At 43.3% G+C, this 26,189-nt stretch overlaps 1 protein-coding gene across 1 annotated transcript; it reads right to left on the bottom strand.

The window, feature by feature from the left end:
* Positions 1 to 10,306: 10,306 nt before the first annotated feature.
* LOC103285318 (keratin, type II cytoskeletal 6A) lies at positions 10,307 to 15,623 on the bottom strand. The gene is made up of 9 exons (XM_054719055.1): positions 14,999 to 15,623; positions 13,866 to 14,080; positions 13,472 to 13,532; positions 13,219 to 13,314; positions 12,930 to 13,094; positions 12,319 to 12,444; positions 11,299 to 11,519; positions 11,047 to 11,081; positions 10,307 to 10,934 (listed from the first exon to the last, which is right to left on the bottom strand). Exons 1-9 carry the CDS (start codon positions 15,536 to 15,538, stop codon positions 10,699 to 10,701), a joined length of 1,695 nt encoding a protein of 564 aa, XP_054575030.1. The 5' UTR covers positions 15,539 to 15,623; the 3' UTR covers positions 10,307 to 10,698.
* Between the last annotated feature and the right edge of the window lie 10,566 nt (positions 15,624 to 26,189).

Genomic DNA, 26,189 nt, shown 5'->3' with positions numbered 1-26,189 from the left:
TGATCGGCTGCCTCCTGCACACCCACACTGGGAATCAAGCCCACAACCTGGGCCTGTGCCCTGACTAGGAATTGAACCATGACCTCCTGGTTCATAGGTTGATGGTCAACCACTGAGCCATGCCAGCCAGGTGACTATAGTTTTTTTTCCCCCCCCCCCTCTGCTTCTTTTCTGAGCTCTACAGGCTAATGTTTTAATCTTTTCTTATCTCACTAGGGGCCCAGTGCATGAATTAGTGCACCTTGAAAGGAACTGTGGGCCACGAGGCTGCGGTGGGCACAGGGGTGGGTCTCAGCCCATCCTCCATGCCCCTGCCCGGCCCCTTCCACCAAGGCCCCTGGTCCCCTGTCTGCTGGCAGCCCCGCTCCCACTCCCGCTGCAGCCACCCAGCTCTCACACACTGGTGGTGCTACCCCGCTCGTACCCTCTGATGGTGCAGAGCGATTGGGGCCAGTGCCAGCAGCGGGTGAGAGCAGGGCCGGTGCTGTCAGTGGGTGTGAGTGGCAGCTGCTGCCCAGATTGCCCCTCAGGAGCAGGGGGAGGTGGAGAAGCCCTCAGGGGCAATTGGGGCCAGCAGCTGCTGCTCACACCTGCTGACAGTGGGGAGTGATGGGACTGGTGCTGGGCGCTGGCAGTAGGTGCGAGTGGTGGCTCTAGTGCCAGCAGCGGGTGCGAGTGGCGACTTCTGGCCCTGATCACCCCTCAGGAGCTGGGGGATGTGGAGAAGTCCTGAGGGGCGATCGGGCCGACAGCAGCCACTCCCACCCATTGATGGTGCCGAGCGACTGGGGCTAGCAGTGGGAGCTAGTGGCAGCTCTGGCACCGGCAGCAGGTGCGAGTGGGGCCAGCGCCAGCCACAGTTGCAAGCGCCGGGCAGGACCACAGTGCACGGGAGCAAAGAATTTTCAGTAACCACCAGAGGCTCGCTCTGATGACAGCTACGGGTGCCCTGCCTTGGTCTGGCACCCCTGCTCACCTGCTCCACCATCCCACCACAGCCGATGCCCACCATGTTCCACACTCTGCCACCTGCTGCCACCGCCTGCCTTGTACTGCGTATGTCCCCTGGTGGTCAGCGCATGTCATAGCGACCGGTTGTTTGTTCTGCCATTTGGTCTATTTGCATATTAGGGTTTTTTATATATAGATCATGTTGCCCCTTTGTTTTTTTATTTTATCATGGTGTTTATTTCATTGAATTTCAAAGTCAATATAATGTTACTTTATTGCAACTTTTCCTGTTGAGTGTTTTTTGTTTTTTCTAGTCCCTGAATTTTTTAAAAAGTAAAGTATCTTCTGGTGGTCCTGGAATGGTTTCTTTCTGACTAGTGCTCATCTCTGAATGAGGTGAGCTACTTTTGGACCTGAATTTGCAGAAAGGATTCTGGGAGAAGGGACCAAGGCCATGTCCAGGTTAACAGGAATTCCCATTATGACACAAGGCTGGGGTAAATAATTATTTTAATATTTATTTCAGCAAACCAACAAAGATCGCTACAGAGTGGCTCACAATTCACAGTCTTTCTTTGCTTCACCAACACAATGTTGCCAGCAGGCCTTGACTGATTCCTTGTTCAACGCTGCCTTCAGAGTTTCTTGAAACTTCATAATATATGGGGACCTGCCTCCAGCCCACACACCCAGTTCTGACGGCTGCAACATGAGCTTCTTGGACTTGCACCTGAGGAAGTGTCCTTTTCATCGGCTTAGTAGGAGTTTCATGAGTCAATAGTGCCTGGCAAGTAGGAAAACCTCAGCATTTGCTTTGTCTGGCGTTCCTTTGTGGTTTTCCTGTTGCTTGGTTTGGATTTGTTTGTTTGTGAGAGTGTTTCCACTGGCTTTTTCTCAGATCTTCAGCTCTGGGCAGCTACTCTCTCTGTTTTCCTAACAATTGTGTGTCGATTCTTTATCTTTGTGGTATATATATATATATATATTTTTTTTTAATTTAGGGATTTTAAGATGTTTTGTGTGATTGAGGGTGGAAATAACCTTTATGTTTCTTGTTCTTCTTATTGTTTTTAGGTAATTCCTGAGAAGCGGGAAATGCCTCCCTTTCCTCTGCTCGGTTATATTCAGAAGTCTCCCATCCACATATTTACATTTAACATACTAACTAAAATGTTAATTTAATCATTTTAAGTTAGAAATACTAACTTTCCTCTTTCATAATTCATGGAAATAATTTTATTCAATGTAGATATCACTGACCTCAGGGCTTCTCTCTTTTCTAGAACCATGTTGTGGATCATCTGAAATGTTCCTACAGGACATCGTATTTCCCATCACTAGAAATTTAATTCCAAACATATCTGTGCTCTTCTCAGTATAACAGACTACTTTATGACTTAAATAAAATTTGTATTATTGAAAATTTCAAACAGATACAATTAAAGAGAATAGCATTCAACCAACATACACCAATTACCCAGATTAAATGATTATCCATATTTTATCATTATTGTTTAATCTAATTCCCCTACTTTTTATATCTGTATTTTCTATTTATTTTGTTGAAGCATCTTATAGGAAATCCAGATATCAGGTCATTTCACTTACAAATATGTCCATGCATGTCTAAGTAATAATTATCTTTTCATCTAAATCTGAATGTAAATAGGTATTAGATTTCATTAAGGAAGGACTAGATTATGATATAATAACTGTTATGCAGTTAGATTAAAAAATGTAGTCAGTGACAAGAATGCTCTGAGTTCAATCAGTCTGTAGTCTGACAGTGAGGTGTATTGACTCTTTATGATTAGGGGGACCACAAATAGAGGAAGACAGAGTAAATGCCATTCCCACCTCATCAGATCAAGGGCACACACTGTCAGCGTGACATCACTGTTGATATTAACCTTGATCACTTGGTTGAGGAAATGTTCATTAGATTTCTCTACTGTAAAGTTACTCTTTTACCCCTTATTCCTTTGGAAGGAAGTCAGTGTGCACAGCCCACACTTAGAGGGAAAGAGTTATTCTCTTCCTTTCTGAGGTGGGAACACCTATATAAATGATTTGGAGTTCCTCTGCATGAGAGTATCTATCATCCCTTATTAATTATTATCCAGTCATTTATTCATATCAGCATGAGCCATGAATATTTATTTTATACTTTGGATTATAACCAAATACTGTATTTTCTGTTTTTAATTAATTAACTTCTGGCTCAGATAGTTCCAATTTGACTTTTAGGAGCTCTTTCAGTGGGCTTTTTGATTACTTCCTTACTTTATGGCACTGAAAGATGCTCCTGTGTAATCATATATTTCCCACCCCATTCCTAGAAACAATAGTTTCTCCTTCATTCCTAATAAAGGAGCCTTTATTTCCAATGGTATTAGCCAGGTTTCTCCAGAGAAACACACCAATAGAAGATATATATCTTATAATATATACTAGAGGCCTGGTGTGCAAAATTCATGCAATGGTAGGGTCCCTAGGTCTGGCCTGCAATCAGGGCCGATCTTCCCCGGCTGCCGGCAGCTGACACCCCCCCCCCCCGCTATCCCCCCCCGCCCCCCCCGCCGCTGCCGCTCATCCTCTGTGTGTGGGGCAACCGGCGGGGTGATCCTGGCCCTGTTCACTCACACCTGCCTTGGCTTGGCGCCACATGCATCTGCTGCCACCACCCTCGTTTCCCTGTTCCCCATCAGGCGATTGGGGCCTGTGGGCTGAGGGCAGCTCCTGCTTTGAGTATCTGCCCTCTGGTGGTCAGTGAAGATCATAGCAACTGGTCATTCTGACGTCCAGTTGATTTGCATATATATATAAACATGTATACACACATATTATAAGAAATTGATTCATGTGGTTTCGGGAGGTTGGCAAGTCTAATATCTGCAGAACTGATGTCCCAGTCCAAGTCCTGAGGCAGACAGGTTGTTGCCGAACTAGAAAGCACCAGTGCCCTAGTAGGAAAATAATTTGGCAAGAAAATTCTCCCTTATTTAGTGGAGGGTCAGCCTTTTGTTTTATTTCAACCTTCAACTGATTGGGTGAGGCCCACTTATGTTATGGTGGGCAAGCTACTTTATTCAGTCTATTAATCTAGATGTTAATTTTATCTAAATACACACTCACATGATAGAAGAAATCATAGGCACCAAAATCTCGGACATCTCTTGTAGCAATATGTTTACTGATACATCTCTTAGGATAATGGAAACTAAGGAGAAAATAAACAAATGGGACTACATCAAAATAAAAAGCTTCTGCACTGCAAAGGAAACCATCAACAAAACCACAAGAAAGCCCACTGCATGGGAGAATATATTTGCCAGTGATACATCTGATAAGGGGTTAATCTCCAAAATATGTAGGGAACTCATACAACTTAACAAAAGGAAGACAAACAATCCAATTAAAAAATGGGCAAAGAACCTAAATAGACACTTCTCCAAAGTGGACATACAGAAAGCCAAGAGACATGAAAAAATGCTCAAAGTCACTAATCATCTGAGTTTGGAGTTCCTTTGCATGAGAGATGCAAATCAAAATGACAATGAGGTATCACCTCACACATGTCAGAATGGCTATCATCAACAAGTCAACAAACGACAAGCACTGGCGAGGATGTGGAGAAAAGGGAACCCTCGTGCCCTGCTGGTGGGAATGCAGACTGGTACAGCCACTGTGGAACACAGTATGGAGTGTCCTCAAAAAATTAAAAATGAAACTCCCATTTGACCCAGTGATTCACTTCTAGAAATATATCCTAAGAAACCTGAAACAATCATCAGAAAAAATATAAGCACCCCTATGTTCATAGCAGCGCAATTTACAATAGCTAAGATTTGGAAACAACCTACCCATCAGCAGATGGGTGAATAAAAAAATTATGGTACATTTACACAATGGAATACTACATGGCAAAAAAAAGGAAAGAACGCTTACCATTTGCAACAGCATGAATGGACCTGGAAAATATTATGCTGAACAAACTATGCCAGTCAGAGAAAGATAACTATCACATGATCTCACTCATACATGGAATCTGATGAACCAAATAAACTGAAGATCAAAAATAGACCCAGAGACATAGAAGCATGAACAGACTGTTGATCCTCAGAGGAAAGGCATGGGAGGGTGGGAAAAGATCAACCAATGAACTTGTATGCATATATGCATAACCTGTGGACACAGACAATGGAATGGTGAGGGCCTGGCTTTGGGGGAGGAGGGTGCGAGTGGGCTGGAAGAGGTTAATGCGGGGGGCGGGGGAGGAGGACCCATGTAATACTTCAACAATAAAGATTTAAAAAATAATAAAATAAATACATCCTCACAGAAACCCCCAGAATAATTTTTGACCAAATACCTGGACACCTTGTAGCCCAGCCAAGAAGACATAAAATTAACCATCACATTAATACTGGGTAATAGTTTTAGAAGCCAAGATCTGGGAGCTAGATGTGCTCATTGCTATTGGGGTGTCATTGTTTCTAGGCACCATTAGGTGATAGAAAAATATGTGTATATAGTCTAGCCCCTGTATGTGTACATTTCTATAAATATTACTATATCTAACCACCTGTCTATATTAAACTAAACATAACTTCATGCTGATGTCACCAACTCTAGTTCATTACTATATGGATCATTTTAGCCTTCTTTTTTGTTTATCTGTAACCTCAAACACAGTGATAAACCTTGCTCCAACCTTCTGCCATTTACTTACTTAATTTTTTAATCCAGTATATATGAATAGCGGTTTCAGAATTATTAAGCCATATCCCCAGTGGAAAAAACCTTATTAACTAGAGCTCAGTTTATGTACAGCCTTTAGTCTTGCAGATTTCACTTATTCCCAAAATTACTTAGGTCAGCCTTTTTAGTCCCCACACCTTTCAATGAGGTTGTTTTACACATTTGTAATACAGAGAGATTCATTTCAATCATGCATTCCATCCTAGGATTTCTTAACCTCATAGGTTATTCTTTGTAAAAATTTCTAACATTCAGGTTCACGATGTGCTGCAAAATTCTGTAAGTTTTTACAAATGCATAGCGTTGTGAATTCGCCATTACAGTATCATACAAAAGAGAACCATCCCCTAACCCCCCTTCCCTGTGCTTCATCAATTTCACCTTGCCTTTCCATATAGACTTTAGAATCAACTTGAATCTTTAGAATCTACAAAAGAGATTGCTGGAATTTCAATTGAGATTGTGTTGAATCTGTATACCAAATTGGGAAGAATTGATATTTTAATGATATTGAGTCTTTTAATCCATGAAGGAATATCTCTTCATATGTTTATACCTGTGATTTTCTTCATCAGTATTTTATAATTTTCCACATATAGATTGTCTACATAGTTTGTTATATTTATACCTAAGTATTTAATCTTTTATAAAAAATTTATAATTTCATTGTCAGTTCTTCATTACTGACATAATACAAAAATGACTTTTATATACAGTAGTTCTCCCTTATCCATCCATGGTTTCAGTTATCCACGGTGAACCATGGTCCTAACTATTAAATGAAAATTTCCAAAAATAAACAATTCATAAGTTTCAAATTGCATTCTGTTCTGAGTAGGCTGATAAAATATCGTGCTGTTCCACTCTGTCCCACCTGGCATGTGAATCATCCCTTTGTTCAGTGTATCTACACTGAACATACTACTGGCCCATTAGTAGTCACTTGGTATCTATCTCAATTATTAGATCAACTGTCACAATATCACAGTGTTTGTGCTCAAGTAACTCTTATTTATAATGGCCTCAAAACCCCAAAACAGTGATGCTGGCAATTCAGATATGCCAAAGAGAAGTCATAAAGTACTTCTTTTAAGTGAAGAGGCATATACTGGTATGCATAGGAATAATATATATATATACACACACACACACACACACACACACACACACACACACACACACACACATATACATACATAGTTTGGTACTATCTATGGTTTCAAACATCCACTGAAGGTCTTAGAATTTATCCCTGTGGATAAGGGGGACTACAGTACTGGCTTATTAGTTCCAGGCAGTTTTTGATAATGTTTTCTAGATTTTCTCCACAGGCTATCATATCATTTGATAATAAAGACACGTTTATTTCTTCATTTTTAATCTGTATGATATTTATTTATTTCTCTCATATTATTGTACTAGTTAGAACATCCAGTACAATCTATATATATAAAAGGCTAATATGCAAAGTGTCCCCTCACGAGTTTGACTGGGAGACCGGGAGTTCGATTGCTCACTATGATGTGTGCTGACCACCAGCGGGGTGGCACGGAATGAAGGAAGGCCCCAGCCAGCACCCGGAAGGCCCCTATCGGCCCTGATTGCTGGCCAGGCCTGGACCCTACCTGTGCCCAAATTTCATGCACTGGGCCTCTAGTGTTGAATAAAAGTGGATAGAGAACATATACCTGCCTTGTTCTCAATCTCAGAAGGAAAGGAGGAAGTCCTCACTAGAAAGTGTGTGTTCTTTATTAAGATGAGAAAGTTGCCCTCTATTTCATGTTTGCTGAGATTTTTAAAAATCATTAACGATGTTGGATTTTGTCATATACCTTTCCTGAATTTATTAATACAATCGGATGATTTTTCTTCTTTAGCCTTTTGCTATGGTGGATTATACTGGTTGATTTGAATGTTGAACCAGCCTTGCATATCTGAAATAAACCTCACTTGGTTGTGGTGTATACTTCTTTTTATGCATTGTAGGATTTAATTGATAATACATATTTTGTTGGGCATTTTCATGTCTACTGGTATGTCCATAGAGGTATTGGGCTATAGTTTTCCTTTCTTTAAATCTTTTTATCTGGCCGAAACCGGTGTGGATCAGTGGATAGAGCGTCGGCCTGCGGACTGAAAGGTCCCAGGTTCGATTCCGGTCAAGGGCATGTACCTTGGTTGCGGGCACATCCCCAGTAGGGGGTGTGTAAGAGGCAGCTAATCGATGTTTCTCTCTCATCGATGTTTCTAACTCTCTATCCCTCTCTCTTCCTCTCTGTAAAAAATCAATAAAATATATTTTTTTTTAAAAAGAAAGAAATCTCTTTATCTGGTTTTGGTATTAAAGTAATGCTGGCCTCATAGAATGAGTTAGAAAGTGTTCCTTCTGCTTCTCTTTCCCAGAAGAGATTGTCAAATATTGGGACCACTTCTTTTTTAAATGTTTGGTATAATTAACCAATGAAAATATCTGGGCTTGTTGCTTTCTTTTATGGAAGGTTATATATTATTTATTCAATTTCTCTAATAGATATAGGACTATTCTTATAATCGATTTCTCCTTGTGTAAGTTTTGTATCTTTCAAAAATATGGCCTATTTTATATAAATTATCGATTTGTCATATAGTTGTTTATAATTTTCCTTTATTATAGTTTTAATATCCATACACCATAAGATATATATACTGTATTTTCTGGCGTATAAGACGACTGGGCGTATAAGATTTTCCTGGGTTAAAAAGTCGTTTTATACGCCAGAAAATATGGTAGTCCAATATATCTAATCCATTATATCTAATCCCATCAATATAGTCCAATATACCGTATTTTCCAGCGTATAAAACGACTTTTTAACCCAGGAAAATCTTATACGCCCAGTCGTCTTATGCGCCGGAAAATACAGTATATATATCTTATGGTGTATATATATATTTACACACACACACACACACACACACACACACACACACTCTGTTTTTAAGCCTCTTCTTTGTGTATTTCTATATGCTAGATAATTTGCCTTATTATTTATTTCCATTACTAGAGGCCCGGTGCACAAAATTCGTGCATGGGGGGGGGTGTCCCCCTCAGCCCAGCCTGCACCCTCTCCAATCCAGGACTCCTCCAGGGATGTCTGACTGCCGGTTTAGACCCAGCAGTCGGACATCCCTCTCTCACTCTGGGACCACTGGCTCCTAACTGCTCACCTGCCTGCCTGCCTGATCACCCCTAACTGCCCCCCGATGGCCTGGTCGCCCCCAACTGCCCCCCTTTGCTGGCCTGGTCACCCCATGCAGCCTGCTGTTCGGTTGTTTGGTTGCCCCTCACTGCCCCCCCTGCTGGCCTGGTCGCCCCATGCAGCCTGTTGGGTCATCCATTTGGTTGTTTCGGTTGCCACGGTCGCTTAGGCTTTTATATATATAGTTTCTTTGTGGATATGCAATAAAAAGTGTGGTGAGTGGGCTTAGACTTTGGAAGCCAGTCATCACACATCTGCTGTTGGGGAAATTCTGGGCAGAAACTGAAGAGGTATCAAAATGAGAGGCTCTCCATGTTGCTGGAGGAATGGTTAGAGGTGAACACAGCAAGGTTCTGACAGAGCAGGATCCAGAAACACCCTCTACAAATTAGCTAAGTCAAGAAAATTTCTTTTGTGGTGTGAGAACCTGGGGATTAGGGATGGATCAAACAAACAAACAAACACCACAACGAACTGGAAACAGTGACTGCCCTCAGGAAGCAAAAGCTGACAGACCACTGTTGAGCTGTGTCTGAGTTTTCCCTATTTATTCACAGAAGTCAAAGCAGGTCAGGGAATACCTGAGAGAATGTGGGACCCTCTTTGGAGCAACAAAGACATCTACTTCCTTAAGTCTCTGTGACAGATTTACAGTATAAGCAGGTGAGAATTATCATTCTTGTTTTGCCTTTATACTTCAAGAAATCAGCATCTGAGTTGCGAGTCTGAATCATGGGAACCTTAATTAGATCAGCTCTAGTGTTTACACTTTTTTCTGTTATGAAGATTATTGGGATTCACATCTATGGTGTACAGCTTCCTGAATTTGCACTACTTTCTCAGGATACATCTCCAGACATGTAATACCAGTCAGGAGTGGGCAACCTACTTTACTCAAGCTTAATTTTTCTTGATTATTAGTATATCTTATAAGATACATTGATTGGTCATAAAGGCAATTGTAAGTATAAATTAAATATCTTATTCTATTGTCAATGTTCTTTTGCTCTAATTGGACAGTAATATGTTTCTCTGGGCATATGAGCAAATACTGGGGCAGAAATAGGTGGAGGCTTAGACACCAAGTCAGAGAAGTGAAGCTGCTAGTATCTGAAAGGTGCAGTAAAAATAGACTTAACAATGATGATCCCTAAAACTCCACCTGCCAAACATTACATGGAATCTAATTTGGGAGGAATTTTGAACATGAGGGTGCCAAAGTGCTATTTATTGAAGTTCTCTAAAGAAGGGGAGTGAGGCACATGGGGATTGGGAGTCTCCTCATTCATGAAAAGGAATTTGTCAGATGAAACAGCTCAAAATCCATTGGTGACAAATAAAGACAGCATAAAACATGCATTATAATACACATCTGCTTTATTTAGCAATACAAGTGAGCAATACCAGAGGAAACGTAGCAGGGATACAGACTGTACATTATAGAACTAGTAACGTGTGCTTTCATGGCCACTGTGTGAAATATGGGGAATTCCTGGGCCAGTAGAAAGCAAGAAGTTGCTCTGTTCTAGAGTCCGACCCAACCAGTGACCTTCTGATGGTGAGCAAATGAAGTTCAGATGGAACAGGTATGAGAAGAGAGGAGAAATGAGGGAACTTAGCAACTTCAGTTCTAACTCAAGGACTAAGAGAATTAAGTAGCAGGAAAAAAGAAGCAAACTGAAGAGGAGGCCATGCAGCTGGAGAGGGGGGCTAAGACAATGTGGGACCAAGAGCCAACGGGAGGCCTTCAGTGCTTGTAGCCCTTCCTGCTGGAGGATGTGGTGGTGCTGTATTTGATGGTGGAACTGCTGCCCCCAGCAGAGCTGAGGCCACCCCCAAAGCCTCTGCCACTGCCAGAACTGAAGCCACCTCCAAGGCTGTGACCACTGCCATAGGAGTAGCCGCTGCCTCCGCCCAGGCCAAAGCCACTGCCGACACCACCGGCACTGCCATAACCACTGGAGACGGTGGACTGCACCACAGCTGTGGAGGGGAGGGGGACAAGGACACACAGACATGGTGAGCTCATTCTGCCAGGCTGAGTCAAGTCAGAAGAACTCAAGGGTCAGGGAGGGAGGCAAGCAAAGATACTTACAGATGTTGACTGGTCCAACACCTTCCCCACTCAGCCTAGGAAGGAGGAAACACAGAGACCATGAGACCTCAGACAACCACCACCGGACCAGTGTGTGAAGCCTGCATGTGAGGACCATCCAGGGAAAACTGCCTTTTCCATGGTTCTCTGAGAGTATAATTATGGCCATCACTAGGTGCTTTAAGTTTGTGCTCACTGGCTGCACATCATGGAGAAGCACCCAGATGGTAGAGGAGGTTGTGAGTTGCCCACCTGCACTCCTCGCCTTCCAGCAGCTTCCTGTACGTGGCAATCTCCACATCCAGGGCCAGCTTGACATTCATCAGCTCCTGGTACTCCTTCAGGAGCCGGGCCATGTCCTGCTTGGCTTTCTGCAGGGCGTCTTCCAGCTCAACCAGCTTATTCTTGGCATCCTTGAGGGCCAGCTCCCCACGCTGCTCAGCATCAGCAATGGCAGCCTGCAGGTTGGCGCACTAGAGGGGGAGATGAGCAGAATGAACTTGCCATCTAGTCCTCCAGAGGAGACTAGCTGTGCTTCCTATTTCCCAGTGAGGAAGAGAGCCAGAGCCCAGATGGCATGGAAATGCAGCTCAGACCCTTTCTATCCAGTCTTTGTCCATTCTGCAAACCTTATCTAACTTATGACTCATCTGAAAGAACTTGTGCCCCTTTTTATTAACCACCCTGCATGAGGATGTGGGGGCTGACTGGTGGAAGGTACTACAGCAGATATAGATCAGGGACAAAGGAAGAAATGTACCCATCAGCTTGTTTTGAATATTGACAGCTTTTGTTAATCTCATATAGCAGCCACACTAACTTGTAGACAATCACAAACATTCTCATGGAGGTGATGCGTTTCTTCCACTTCACAATTTTAGATGACACTGGTCTTTGTCAGGTGTCTTTGCTTGACTATCATTTTTTTTTACCTTGAATCTTGAGCAGATTTGCACCAATCTTCCTCACTTCCTGGCCTGCCTTTTCTTTCCCAGTTTCCTCCATTCCCAAACCAACTGTTCTCATGTCATCTCTGTTCAATGCTTCTAGACTATATTTTACAGCTCTGACAGGGGAAACTGGTTTTGTCCACCTGTTTATATCATGCTCTTGGGTTCCCACCTACCTGTGGGAACTCACTCAGGGTAGACACTGCATGGTGTCCTCTCCCTATTGTCTCCCAAATTCCCAGGAATCACAAATGATGGTTGATGACCACGTGGTGGTCTAGCAAGGAAAGGATGCTTTTATTTTCCTTAGTCCCCACCATACCTGTTTCTTGACGTGGTCTATCTCAGATCTCAGCCTCTGGATCATGCGGTTGATCTCAGCAATCTCCTGCTTGGTGTTGCGCAGGTCATCCCCGTGTCTGCCAGCTGTGACCTGAAGCTCCTCATACTGTAGCAAAGAGGGAGAGAAGCTGATGTATATGGGTGTTCACATGTTAAAACAGTGACTGTCACACTGTGTCAGGCTTTTAATAAATTAAACCTAATGGCTTCTGCAAAAGTGATTTTGGGAAATGCTGATGTTACTAGGTCATTGGATACTGTACACTAATCTCAGACCAACCTTGTCATGAAACCACTGCCTTTCTAGTTCTCTTCAGAACCGGCAATGTCCTGCACTGGTTTTCTGAGAGCCAGCATCAGTGTGAAGCTAAAGCAACGATCACTAGGTTCTTATCTACATTAGCTTTCCTCTTGCTTGGGTTTCTTTGACTCACCAGAATTGCACATAAGTAATGTAAGCATATACTCTATCAGTGCAAGGTACACATTCAGTGTCCTAGAAGTGCATTTTCCCTGTGAAGGCTGGTAGCCTTGTTGGTGTTTAGGGAGTGAGCACAGGAACTCCTCAGCAGCTGCCCACTCACTGCTCACCTTGGTCTGGTACCAGGACTCAGCCTCAGTCCGACTCCTCTGAGCAATCTCCTCATATTGGGCCTTGACTTCAGCAATGATGCTGTCCAGGTCCAGGTCACGGTTGTTGTCCATGGAAAGGACCACAGAAGTGTCTGAGATGTGGGTCTGCATCTGAGCCAGTTCCTGCAGAACATAAGATGGTGAGATCATTTTCTCCTGTAAAGTTTACAGGCTTCCCAACTCCAAGATCTTCCACCCTTTTGCAGAGCCCCATTAGAGTAACTCAAATGAAGTTGGAGATGCTTACGGCTTCATAGAAGGCTCTGGTGAAGTTGATCTCATCCATGAGAGCATCTACCTTGGCTTGTAGTTCAACCTTATTCATGTAGGCAGCATCCACATCCTGGGGAATAAGCCAACACCATGGAGTCAGCTGAGCCCTCCTTCCCCATCTGCCCATCTTTTAGCCTCCCCACCTCTTGTCTTCTCAGAAGTGGGTAGGAATCCAGATTTTCCTCCTTCTGCAAAGAAACATGAACCCCTGGTTGTAATCAGCTCACCTTCTTCAGAGTCACAAATTCATTCTCTGCGGCGGTGCGCTTGTTGATTTCATCTTCATATCTAGAATGAGAAAGGCCTACGTCAGTGGTGACATTTATACAGAAAAGGCAGCCTGGGGTCAGAACTTTCTATAATGGATATGTCAAAGTTCAGATTTCTTAACAATAATCCTCAAAGATGTTTTTTGTGGTCCCTAAATTATTTCCTTTTTTACCTTCCCTATCCACCCCTATAGCCCTTTTTTTCTTTCAGGTTTGTTTTTAAGCAACAATTATGATTTTCATTTTCGTGGACATGTTTTGCGATAGATCATGACCACATCTGGACCTGGACACCCAATGGTCTTAAAGTGTGTGCTTTAGACAACTGAACCCATATGTCTCCTTAACTCACTTGCTCTTGAAGTCCTCCACCATGTCCTGCATGCCCCTGAGCTCGGAGTCCAGGCGACCTCTCTCCCCAACGATACTGTCCAGCTGTCTCCTGAGGTTGTTGATGTACTGCTCGAACAAAGGCTCCAGGTTCTGCCTCACGGTCTTGGTGCCCTGCTCCTGCAGCAGGGTCCACTTGGTGTCCAGGACCTTGTTCTGCTGCTCCAGGAAGCGCACCTGGAGGAACACAAGTTGTTTATTTGCCTTATGAATGATGGAAGAAAGAGATTTGTGCTTGGGTCCCCAAGTATACCCGTGTGCTGAGCTAGTACAGAGTGCCTACAGGTGTATGTGACAGTCCTGCTTTTCTCTCTCCCCCTCTTTCCCCACCCATCAATCTCACCATTGAAAATTTCCCATGGGCACTGAGGTGCTCTCACACCCTAATTTATGGAAACTTATCAGTGACTTCCAACATTACTTCTCTTTCTCTTGACAAGTACAATCACTCATCTAGTTTAAAATGATATATTGCACAAAGCTTTTTAAAAAGATAATACCTCAGTTAAAAGGAATGTTAAGTTTTAGAATCTGATTACTAAATTTTAATCTTATTGTGATTATATTACAATCTAAGTTTCATTTAGTACACAAGTCTTTTCTTAAACAAGCTTCCTCAATGGTCACTACTTAGTCCTACAAGTTTAATATTTCAATGGATATGTAAGTGTTTCTGTGTCTTTTTTTCTAAATCATGCAGAAATATATTTATTTTTATTTTCCTGTCACACTTTTTCCTCTTGCCCAGAGCCCTGGAGCAGTTTTCCACTGGAATTTTATTTTTAATGTCTTAGATTCTTCAGAAGGTAAAGCTAACTCTTTCCATTTTCTCATTGTTTTCCCTTTGTTCCATGGGTATCAAAAGTTGAGAATTCTTCCTGGACAGGAATGAGAGACATTTAAGAAATTCAGCAGTTCTAAATGGTTTCCATTTCCTTTTGCCTGTGGTCAACAAGGAACTAATCTGGCATCCCAGGAGGGAGCCAGTCTGAGTCCCTTTTTCCCTCTATCCTATTCTCCCCCTGAGAGGACATGTGTTGGTCCTCTACTTTGGGGACTCTGAGTCCCCACTGGAGGACAGGTCCTCTGGCTTACCTTGTCAATGAAGGAGGCGAACTTGTTGTTGAGGGTCTTGATCTGCTCCCGCTCCTCAGTCCTCACCCGCTGGATGGTGGGGTCGATTTGCAGGTTCAGAGGAGTGAGGAGATTCTGGTTGATTGTGACCTCTTGGATGCCTCCAGGGGGGCACACAGGGAAGCCAGCGCCCCCATAACCACCAGCAAAGCCAGCTCCACCACCGAGCCCAATGCCACCACCATATCCACCGCCATAACCAAATCCACTCCCGGCTCCACCTCCAAAGCCAAAGCCACCTCCAACTCTGCCACCATATCCTCCACTGATGGCACAGCTGCCACCTCCGATGGAAATCCTCTTGGAGCCCCCCAGGCCATAGAGGCTCCTGCTGCCAAAGCCAGCTCCTCCACACACTCCACCGAGGCCTCCACTGCCCCTGGAGCGGGACACAGAGACACTGCTGAAGCCAGAGCGGCTGACCCCAGGGACTCTGGCTGAGCTGGCACTGAAGCCACGGTGGCTGCTGCTTTGGGTCCTGATGGTGGATTTGCTCGACATGGTTCCTGAAGATGAGAAGGCTGGAGGAGGCACGAGAGGCTGGAGGGTAGAGCTGAGAGCAGCAGGTGTGTGATGCGTTTGCAGGCAGCAGTTTATATATAGTGGAAATGGGCTGGGCTCAGTCCTGGAAGGTGAGCTTGCAGATTGGGGAGGGTTGGGCTTTACAAATAGTGAGGTCACCCCCAGCACCTAGAAAGGTATGAAATATGAAGATTTTATATTTGGCTTCCTTGATTCATGGAGAAATTCTCCTGCCCTCCAGCCTTGTCTTGATCCCCACACAATAAGGCTGGATATAAATTCACTGAAGTCATGAGTTAGTCATGATCTCAAACAAAGGAGACAAGGCACTGATTTGTGTAATTGTCTCTTCCTTCTGCTTACTCAGCCACTCCTCTGTGTGTCCCCTTCCCACACAGGTTTTCTGCTCTACCAGCACCACCCTTCTCATCAGGGTGGGACTGTCTCTGAGGGCTCACAGGTATTTACTCAATGCCCTGAGCAAGAAGTGGCCTGCAGTGTTTTTTTTCCATCTCGTTTGAACCTGCCCTTCTTTTGGGAGCTGCTGCATGTTGTTCCTAGTGACCTTGTCATGGGATGGGGAATCCTTTGGGGTTAAAACTTTTCTTTGCAAGGCAAGAAGGACAAAAGGGTTGAGCTCTTACATTATAATTGCTCTCTGTCCTATTCCATAAGCTTCCAATTGCTACTTTGCTGAGAGGGTAAGAACCTTCACCCAAGGCCACTGTGCCCAGAGACAGAGACATTTCTGCACAGGGTTTCTCTCCATGCCTGTACCTCCTTCCCAAAGTGTGCTTTTCCATTGAAATGATGATCATGTCAACTTGTTTTTCCAACTGGAATTCATGGGACACCATTTCTCTGCTGTTTGGGAATGTTCACTTAGAGCTTAACTTAAAGAATCTAAAATGAGTAGGACAAAAATCATTTAGAAATTCACTAAATTTTTATTCCCAGTGATTTTGATATTTTTTAGGGCTCAAGGATCAGACATCTTAAAGGGTGTGGAGAGAAAGTTGAGGGGAATATAGAAGCAGTGAATCATAAAAATGTGCCCTTACATGTGTGATGCTGTCACAAGTAAATTTCAAGTGTATATTTCTAATCTCAGCTCTTAAAATCTTAAATCTCTACACATCTTCTTAGAGGAGAGAAGGCTGTCAAATGAGTGTTGTGTTTTGTTTAGAGGAGGATGATGTTCATTTTTTTTTTCAGTCCAGACATTAAAAACTGAGTGCAATGAGCATTGAGAGCAATTGTAGGCATGTTGTTCTATGAAAACATATAGTTAAATGGGAAGCCAGGGGAAGAAAGACAAACTCCCACATTGGGTTGACCTGGGGACAGGACCTGGTACTATTTTATAAGCAGTCCCATCTTTCCAATGTTTTCAGGGACACAGCATCCAGGAGGACAGGGCATTTCCTACTCAAAGGAGGTGCTAACTCAGCGTCTGGCTGGAAAGAAATACCTTCTCAAGAAACGGAAGAAGCTCCCCTCCCTCCACCCTGGTTGCACAATGGTTGACCAAGAAATGTGTTGTCACCAAGTTCTGGGAAAGAAGCGTTCCTTCCCATGGCACTGAGCTCTGATACATGCTACTTTTCTTGGGCCTGAGGCTTTAGGTTTGGCACAGATGATATCAGGTGGGGTAGAAAGCGTTGGCAAGTCAGGTGGGAGCAGCATGCATTTGCTCAGTGTTTTATGTCCATGTCAATGCCCATGGCTACTTTCACACTATGATGGCAAAGTTGGGTAGTTGTAACAGAGAATGTATGACTCGCAAAGCCTAAAGTGCAAAGCCTAAAGTATTTACTATTTGGCCCTTTCAAGAAAAAGTTTGCCTCCCAGTCAGTGTGGTTCAGTGTTTGAGTGTTGACCTCTAGACCAGGAGATCATAGTTTGATTCTGGTCAGGGCACATGCCCCAGGGGGTTGCAGGTTCGATCCTCAGTAGGGGATATGCAGGAGGTAGCCAATCAATGATTCTCTCTCATCATTGATGTTTCTATCTCTCCCTCTCCCTACCTCGCTGAAATCAATAAAAATATATTTTTAAAAAAGAAAAAGTTTGCCAAACCCTGGTTAAGAGCATGGGCTCTGGAGACCTAGTCTTCAGACTCTCATGTGTCTGTATGCAAATTACTCATTTTTACAGATGTCAACTGGGGGTGAGAATTGTACCTATCTCTCATTGTTGTGAGGATTACAGGAAATAATTAATGTAAAGGCCTTAACAGTGCCTGCACATAAGTTCTCAATAAAGATGAGCTAATATCATTATTATAATGGAAGAATGGAAAGGACGTGGTGTATCCAGGCACCCACCAGAAGCTTCAAGAACTAGCACACAGGTGCAGCTTGTGTGTGTGATATGAGGGGGTGGGGTGAAAGAAAATGAAAGCAGCGTTAGTAAGCACCTAGAAGTCACACATAGGCAGATGCCTAGGCAACACCTTGCCCAAGTTGCTGGAAAGTAGCAGTAGTAGGAAGTCAGAGGGAGGATCAGAATCATTAGCGGGAACCCAGCAGGCTGCTCCTTCCCTCCTCTGGAGTCAGCTTCCTTATCTGTCCTCTGGGCTGTGCACACAGGAGCAGGCTGCCATCAACCAGCACAGGTGACCAGATCAGTTCCACCTTTAGTACTGACTTTATCTATTTCCAGGATGGGGTGGACTCATCTCTGAATGAAGTATATAATTTAATTGCAAGCAGGAACCTCACATTCAACCATTTAGCATATCAGAGGATGGTTTAACTTCAACATATTACTCAATCCCAAGTTTGACATGCACACCAGACAGCACCAGCAATATAAAGTATCATTCAATTTCCCGATACAAGTATTTCACCTATTGGTAGATTTATAAGACATTCTCTAATATACATATTATGTAGTATATTATATATAACGAAATACTTTTTTTCCCCCCAAAATTCCCATTACCACCTGCCAGAGAATGATGCCCTGGGGTCCAATTCCAGTGACCCTGAGCATGAGTAAGTTCAGTTGAGAGGGCTCATGGGAGATGGCGAGGGCTCCTGAGACAGTAAAGGAGGAGGTGGAGAGAAGCGACCCTGTGGCAGACCCATTTCTGATTCCACTCTTTTCTAGTCCCATCACCGTTAAGGTCAACTTTGTACTTGGTTCATTTGCCCTTGATTTTCTATATCTTTCTTTGGATCTGGGGAGATGCTCTGTGTTTCCTAATTCACTTTTAGACAGGCCTCCCCCCATTAAGCTAAGCAGTGCTTCTTTCCTCCTCTGGAGTCCAGCCCTCTGCTTTGGCATCCAGGAGTGAGTTGTGTTCATAGGTGGTGGGGGCATACTGCATGGCTAGAGAATTGACTTTTTAGATAAAATCTCACCACTGATCCTGAATCATGTTCCATAGTAGAGCCCAGAGGAGTTATATCTTCCCAGAGTAACAGGGTGTGGAAGGCCAGATCTTCCTAACAAGATTAGAGCAAAGAGTGATAGTTCAGACAACTATGTGAGAGAAACTGAAGCAAGCAGTGTGAGTAAGTCCAATGACAGCTGGCCTCCTCCCCAGCAGCTTGCTGAGCCCAGCCTCTACTCTCTTCCAGGAGAGCCTCTTTGCAGTCCGGTGCTGTCTCTTATTGCCAGGGAATGAGGAAGGCCTGTGGTCTAAGGCCAGGGGTTAATCTGTACTGCATTTGCCCCAGCATAGCTGAAAGCAGGAGGGAACCCCTGATGCCTGAGCTCATGGAAAATCTACCTCAGAAGGATTTGTCTTGTCTTTCTGCCTCCCTGGGTGGAGCTGACAGATGAGAATGAGGGATATAGGCTTTTGTCATCACCTATCAAAAGCTTAAGACTAAGTGCCTACTCCTGCAGGATGATGCTGTTCAGAGGAAATCCCACAGACCCAGTCCTGTCTCTAGGGAGCACCCGTTGAAAGAGAAACATGCAGCCACACGTTTATAAAGAAATAGACAGTAGCACCAACGTTGGAGTAGAAAAGGCAGCCTTCTGTGATATATAGAGTGGTTCAGAAAGTATAGAAACTTCCATTACTTAGTAACTAGGCTGTTTATGAACATGCATTATGCACTAAACTGCAGCATTTTCCTATATTTCTCGCATGGCCCACCCACTTTTTGCATAGAACACAGTGATGGGGGTCACATCTCTGGACATGATACCTGAGTGGGCTTTGTCCACAGCTGTTGGAGGTTTCTGACAGCTCCATTTTCAAGCAGGATGGGGCTCTACTTTAGGTCAATCGTGGGGTCCAGGGGCCATTGAAAGAACACCTTCCACAGTGCTCGATGAATGATCCGTTCAAAGCACTGACTTGCCTCTGGAACTGCAGTCCCAAATTTCCAAATGTCATTCCATGTGGCTTCTAGTGGGGATAAGTCAAGAACCTCATATTTGACCTGGCAGGCATGGCTCAGTGGTTGACCAGGAGGTCATAGTTTGGTTCATGGTCAGGGCACATACCCAGGTGTGGGCTCGACCCCCAGTAGGGGGCCTGCAGGAGGCAGTTCCTATATCTCTCTTCCTTTCCCTTCATCTCTCTGAAATCAATAAAAACATTAAAAAAAAAAGAACCTCATATTTGCCCCACCTGGTCCTCATGGACTGGAGGAGATGTGGGAAGCATTGTGGCTGCCATTTCAACAACAACAACCACATGCAACACAGGGTCTGGGATGAACTGAGGTACAATTATTAGCCTACAGGATTAAAGTGTGTCATGTGCCTTGAGTATTTATACAATTATGGAAAAAACTATGAATTCAACTAATTTTGGTAGATATTCCTAGAAAACCTAGTTCCTGAGTAATACCTTTCTAAAAGTGTTCATTTCCTTTTGACTTGCCATGTACATACTGATACTGGGTAGGGGGTACACTTGAATGCTTAAGTAACTGGTAAGTGCATAATTGGACTGGGGACTGAAGGACATATTCAGACAAAGGGGGCCACCCTTGGCTTTCCTAACTAATGAGGGGGAACTAGTTGGAGGAGGAAGAGCAATGTGTAAATATAAGAGAGGCATTTAGATGCTCAGAGGCAAGTGCTGTTAGCAGTGAAGAGAAGTGCTTTAGAGCAGATGCGAGGGTGGAAAGAGAGTGAGCTGAAAAGCAGGGCTAGTGTAGATCATGCCTGGGATGAGCAGGGCAAAAAGGCATGGATGAGGGAACGAGGAGCCAGAGTCTCCTTCTGTCTGTATTTGAGGTCTTTGACAAGAACAGGGGTTTCATGCCATGCCAGAGCTCCAGGGGGGCCAATAAAAATTCTGAGAAGAATAACAGGTGGAATGGTATCTTTTTCTCTCCACTGCATCCCTCATGTTCCCTGCTTCCCTTCTTACTCCTGCCTTCATTCTGACCTTCTGGTTTCTACCTCCTCACCACCGAAGGTCCGCCTCACTGTACTATGTCATTTTAGAAAGTGTAGTTGTGTAAAACATATTCCAAAAATTCTCTAGTGAGATACACAAGTACTTGACTTAAATAATGTAAATGATTGAATGGGGTGCAGCCTTATGGAACAATGCCTCACTACATTTGCCTTCTGGTGAAACTCTCTTTATTTCAGGAAAGGGATACATCTGGTTAATTGTGAATGTACTGCACGATTCCCTCAAATCCAGGATGACTTGGAGTAAGTTATCTCAACATCATCTTATTCTTAGAGCATGAATATCCTAGAGAGCAAATGTGCCTCAGACAGTTTTCTCTGAGATTCCTTCACATCGAGTGGCTACTTCCATCTGTTAATCCTTTATAATCTCACTTTTAGCCTAGGGTTGGAATTAGTAACAGGTCATTGATAACCTGGCACGAGTCTGTGAAATTAAAGTTGCAAAGGAGGCCTCAGGGGGATCTAATAAAGTTAACTTCCTTCCGATTTCCCTCCGGCCCTCCCTCAGCTGCTTCTGGGGAATAGTCTGGGCTTTTTGAAGAGACAGAAGAATACCCGATATGGCTAGGGAAGTTTGTACTCTGTGGTACAATCTAGATTCCATTCCCAATTCACTTCTTTCTTCCCCGTTTCTGCTATAGAAACTTGAAAAGTGAAATATTCTTTCTTTTAGAAAAATTTGGTTTCTAGATCTATAATGTACACACAGTGAAATGCACAGATCTACAGATCTTAAGCGCAGAGTTTAATCCATTTTGACAAATTTATGCACTTCTATAACTCACACAATATCAGGATATAGAACACTTCCATTACTCTAGGGAATTCTTTTGTGTCCTTTCCCTTTAATCTCATTGCCCCAAGTAATCATTGTTTTGATTTTTTTCCCTCTTGGATTAATTTACTTTAGAACTTTATGTAAGTGGAATCATATAGCATATACTTTAATTGTGTGTGTGTGTGTGTGTGTGTGTGTGTCAGCAAAATGTTTTTGAGATTCATACAGATTGTTGTGATACTTGACAGTTCATTTTTTTTTTTATTGCTGAGTGATGTGCCATTGTATGACTATACCACAGTTTCTTTACCCATTCAGACTGGTGGATTCCTAAGATATTTTCAGTTTGGGGTTACCTTATATGAAGCAGTTCTGAATATACTTGTGAATCTTTGTGTGAATGCATGTTTTCATTTTGTGCAAGTAAATACCTAGGAATAGAATTGTTGCATCAAGAGTAAATGTATGGTCAGCCCAGCCACAGGCACATACCACACACACACACACACACACACACACACACACACACACACGTAAATGTTTATTAGTGTTTCAAATGGTTGTACTATTTTTAATAATAGAGTTTAATTTTTAGAGCTGTGTAGGTTCACAGCAAAATTGAGCAGAAAGTATAGAGAACAGAGAGTTCCCATATACCCACTCCCCACTCACACACTAGCCTCCCCCACTATCTGCATCCCATAGCAGTGTACATTTGTAACAATTGATGAATCCATCCTATATAATAAAAGCCTAATATGCTAAGTGTCTGGTCATCCAGTCAGTGTTCAACCAATCAAAGCATAATATGCTAATGATATGCTAAGGCCACTCAACCACTCGCTATGATGTGTACTGACCACCAGGGGGCAGACACTCCAACCAGTAGGTTACCTTGCTGCTGGGGTCTGACTGATCAGGACTGAGTGAGACAAGCCGGACACACCCTGGGGCCCACCTGCGGTCCCTCCCTGGCTAGCCAACCTCCCGCATCCCTCCCTGGCCCCAATCGTGCACCATTGGGGTCCCTTAGCCTGGCCTGCACCCTCTCGCAATTCAGGACCCCTCGGGGAATGTCAGAGAGCCAGTTTTGGCCTGATCCCACAGGCCAGGCCAAGGAACCCTACTGGTGCATGAATTTGTGCACCGGGCCTCTAGTGCTGCTATAAACATCATGTGTAGTTTTTTGTGTATATACTAGAGGCCTGGTGCACAAAATTAATGCACTGGGGGGGGGGTCCCTCAGACCAGGACCTCTGGTCTGGCAGCCTAGGACCCCTCTGGCAGTCCAGGACCCCTCGGGGGATATCCACCTGCCAGCTTAGGCCCGCTCTTCGGGGGATCAGGCCTAAGCTGGCAGTCAGACACCCCTCTGGCAGCCCGGGAGCCCTTGGGGGATGTCCGAATAATGGCTAGCGCTGCCACCACTGCTGCTGCACTGGCCAGCCATGAGCTGGCTTCTGGCTGAGCGGTGCTCCCCCTATGGAAGCACACTGACCACCAGGGGGCAGCTCCTGCGTTGAGCATCTGCCCCCTGGTCAGTGCACATCATAGCGACCGGTTGTTCCCGGTCACTTCACGGTTAGGGTCAATTTGCATATTACCCTTTTATTATATAAGATAAGTTTTCTGCTCATTTGGGTAAATATTAAGAAGCATAATTGTTGGATTGTATGGTCAGAGTATGTTTAGGTTTGTAAGAAACAGCCAAATTGTCTTCAGCGTGGCTGTACCATTTTGCATTCCCACCAGCAATGAATGAGAGCTCTTGCTTGACATCCTTGTCAGCATTTACTGTTGTCAGTTTGGGGTCTTCAGCTTTCTAATAGGTATGTAGTGCTCTCTTGCTGTTTTAACCTGCATGTCCCTGATGACTTACGATGTGGATCATCTTTTCATGTGCTTACTTGTCATCTGTGTATCTTCTTTGGACAAGTGTCTATAGTGTTCGGCCTATTTTCTAATTGGGTTGCTAAGTTTTCTTATTGTTGAGTTTTAAATATTCTTTATATTTCATGTAACAGCCTTTTTATTGCATCTGTCATTTGCAATTATTTTCTCCCAGTCTGTAGCCTGACTTCTTATTCTTTGGACAGTGTCTTTTGCAGGGAAGATTCCATATATTGTTTCATTGGCCCATTTTTCAGTCATTTCCTCAATACCACACTTTCTTAATTATTATATCTTTATAAGAAGTCTCAGTATCTGGAACTAAAAGAACTTTGTTCTTCTTTTTCAAGATGTCTGTTTTAGATATTTTTATTTCCATGTAAATTTTAAAATAGGCATATCAATTTTTATAAAATACTGGCTGAAATTTGATTGAAATTGCTTTGAGTCCATAGTTCAATTGGGGGAAACTGACATGTTTACAAATTAAGTTTTCCAATTCATACAGGTGGCATATACCTCTGTTTTTGTGTATGTGTTTTTAAGTTTTCTTTAGTCATTTCCAATAAGCTTTTGTGGTTTTCTATATATGTCTTTGGCTATACATTTATTTCTAGGTATACGATTTTTAAAAATATTTTTTTATTGATTTTAAAGAGGAAGGGAGAAGGGGAGAGAGAGAGAGGGAGAGAGAGAGAGAGAGAGAGAGAGAGAGAGAGAGAGAGAGAGAGAGAGAGGGAATTTAAAACTCAACAATAAGAAAACTTAACAACCCAATTAGAAAATAGGCCGAACACTACAGACACTTGTCCAAAGAAGATACACAGAAGAAACATTAATGTGAGAAAGAAACATTGATCAGTTGTCTTCTGGACATGCCCTAATGGGGAATTGAACCAGTGACCTTTCAGTGCTCAACCAACTGAGCCACTCATGTGGGACAGATATTAGATATTTTTGATGCTACTGGAAATGGTACCTTAAATTTTATTTCCTAATTGTTTCTTGCTAGTATGCAGAAATACAATAGTTTTTGTATTGGTTTCCTAGTGACCTTGATGAATTCACTTACTAATTCTAATAGTTTGGAGAACTTTTTATTTTCTATGTACATACTTATGTCATTAGTGAATAACTATAATTTGCTTTATTTCTTTCTAATTCTTAAGATGTTTATTTCTTTGTCTTATCTTATTTCACTGGCTATAATATCCAGTATAATGCTGAATAATTGTGATGATTATAGTTATCTTTGCTTCCTTTCTGATGTCAATGAGAAACTTGATCATTCACTATCAGTGATAATGCATGTTGTCTGGTTTGGGAAAGAGATGACAATTTGATTTCTTTTATTCTGTTAAAGTTGTGCATTACATTATTTTTTTAAAATGTCAAACTAGCCTACTGCATTAATGTTAGAAATTTGAGGGCTTCTAAGCTCCGCTCCTCCCTCTCCCTCTTCTACTGACATCTGAGAAAATGAATAAGAAAGCCTGAGTAATCCCTTCTTTGTGATTGGTGGGAACTTCAAACCTGGCCCCAACCCAACCACCATAAAAATTCCACTGTAGTCTCCTTTCCTGGTCTTTTCCAGCATATTTGGACCAGCTTACTCTTTTCAGAAAGCTTTACTAGTATTGTTGGAGAGTGGGAATTTTTGAGCATTCCAGAGAGGCCGTGGACTATGCCCCAGATAGAGATGTCAGTGCTGACACCAGGCCAGACCTTGAGATAGGGACTCATGGTCCCTTCCCAGCACGTAGCCTTCTTTCACAGAACACTGTCAGCTTTCTGGAGAACAGGATGACCCTGTGAATAACATGGTCGTCATTGGCATGATCCTGACGTTGCTTGGGAAAAACTGTTTTGTCTTGGGTTACTTGTTCTGTAAAAACCGGATGTGGTTAATGTGCTTAAAAGCGGTCCTACACAAAGGGTCGCTGCTGCTCTCTGGTCTCCCTGCATGGAGAATGGCAGAGCAGTCGCCAGGTCGCCCGGCCAACCGGCTAATAAAGGCCCCCAACCTGTGCTCAAACCCTGCTTCGGGACCCACAACCTCTGCTCTGTGTTCAGAGTATATTGTGGGACCGGACATGCCTGTACCAATAAACCCTTTGCTTTTTGCATAAGAGGCGACTCTTGGTGCTTTGTAAGTGCGGCCAGAGTTCCGGGCGTTACAGTATTACGAGAGTAATATACATTCAAGTAACAGTATAAATTGGCATAAGTAAAATTTATATAAGGAATATGTTTTCTTTAGAACCCAAAAAAGCCTAAAAGATGTTGGTCCTGCTCTAATATTGTGGGTGCTGAAAAGATCAATAGCTGTTTCTTAACAACTCTACAGTCTGTCCAAATTGCAATACAATGGACACTCCCATTCATCCCCTCCAGAGAGTCCTTCATTCCTGAAGCGTTAGCAATCTCCTCTCATGCCTCCTGGAGCCTCTGGACCACACAGGATGGCCACACCCCATTCTCCCTGTGAGTCATCAAAGGAACCAATCATACCTGGACAGAGTGACCCTCAGGATTGTAGACTGAAAAAATAATTCGGCACAGCAA

The sequence above is a fragment of the Eptesicus fuscus genome, chromosome 7 (assembly GCF_027574615.1).
Source record: "Eptesicus fuscus isolate TK198812 chromosome 7, DD_ASM_mEF_20220401, whole genome shotgun sequence".
NCBI classification, from domain to species: Eukaryota; Metazoa; Chordata; class Mammalia; order Chiroptera; family Vespertilionidae; genus Eptesicus; species Eptesicus fuscus.
Note: the sequence above shows the minus strand (reverse complement) of the source record. Positions and strands in the feature narration are given on the sequence as shown.

Coding starts and splice junctions, on each gene's coding strand:
- LOC103285318 (XM_054719055.1), bottom strand. CDS start 15,538: ATGTCGAGCAAATCCACCATCAGGACCCAAAGCAGCAGCCACCGTGGC. Junction 14,081..14,998: donor TCGCCTCCTTCATTGACAAG/GTAAGCCAGAGG, acceptor GTGTTCCTCCAG/GTGCGCTTCCTGGAGCAGCA. Junction 12,445..12,929: donor AGTCCTGGTACCAGACCAAG/GTGAGCAGTGAG, acceptor TCTTTGCTACAG/TATGAGGAGCTTCAGGTCAC.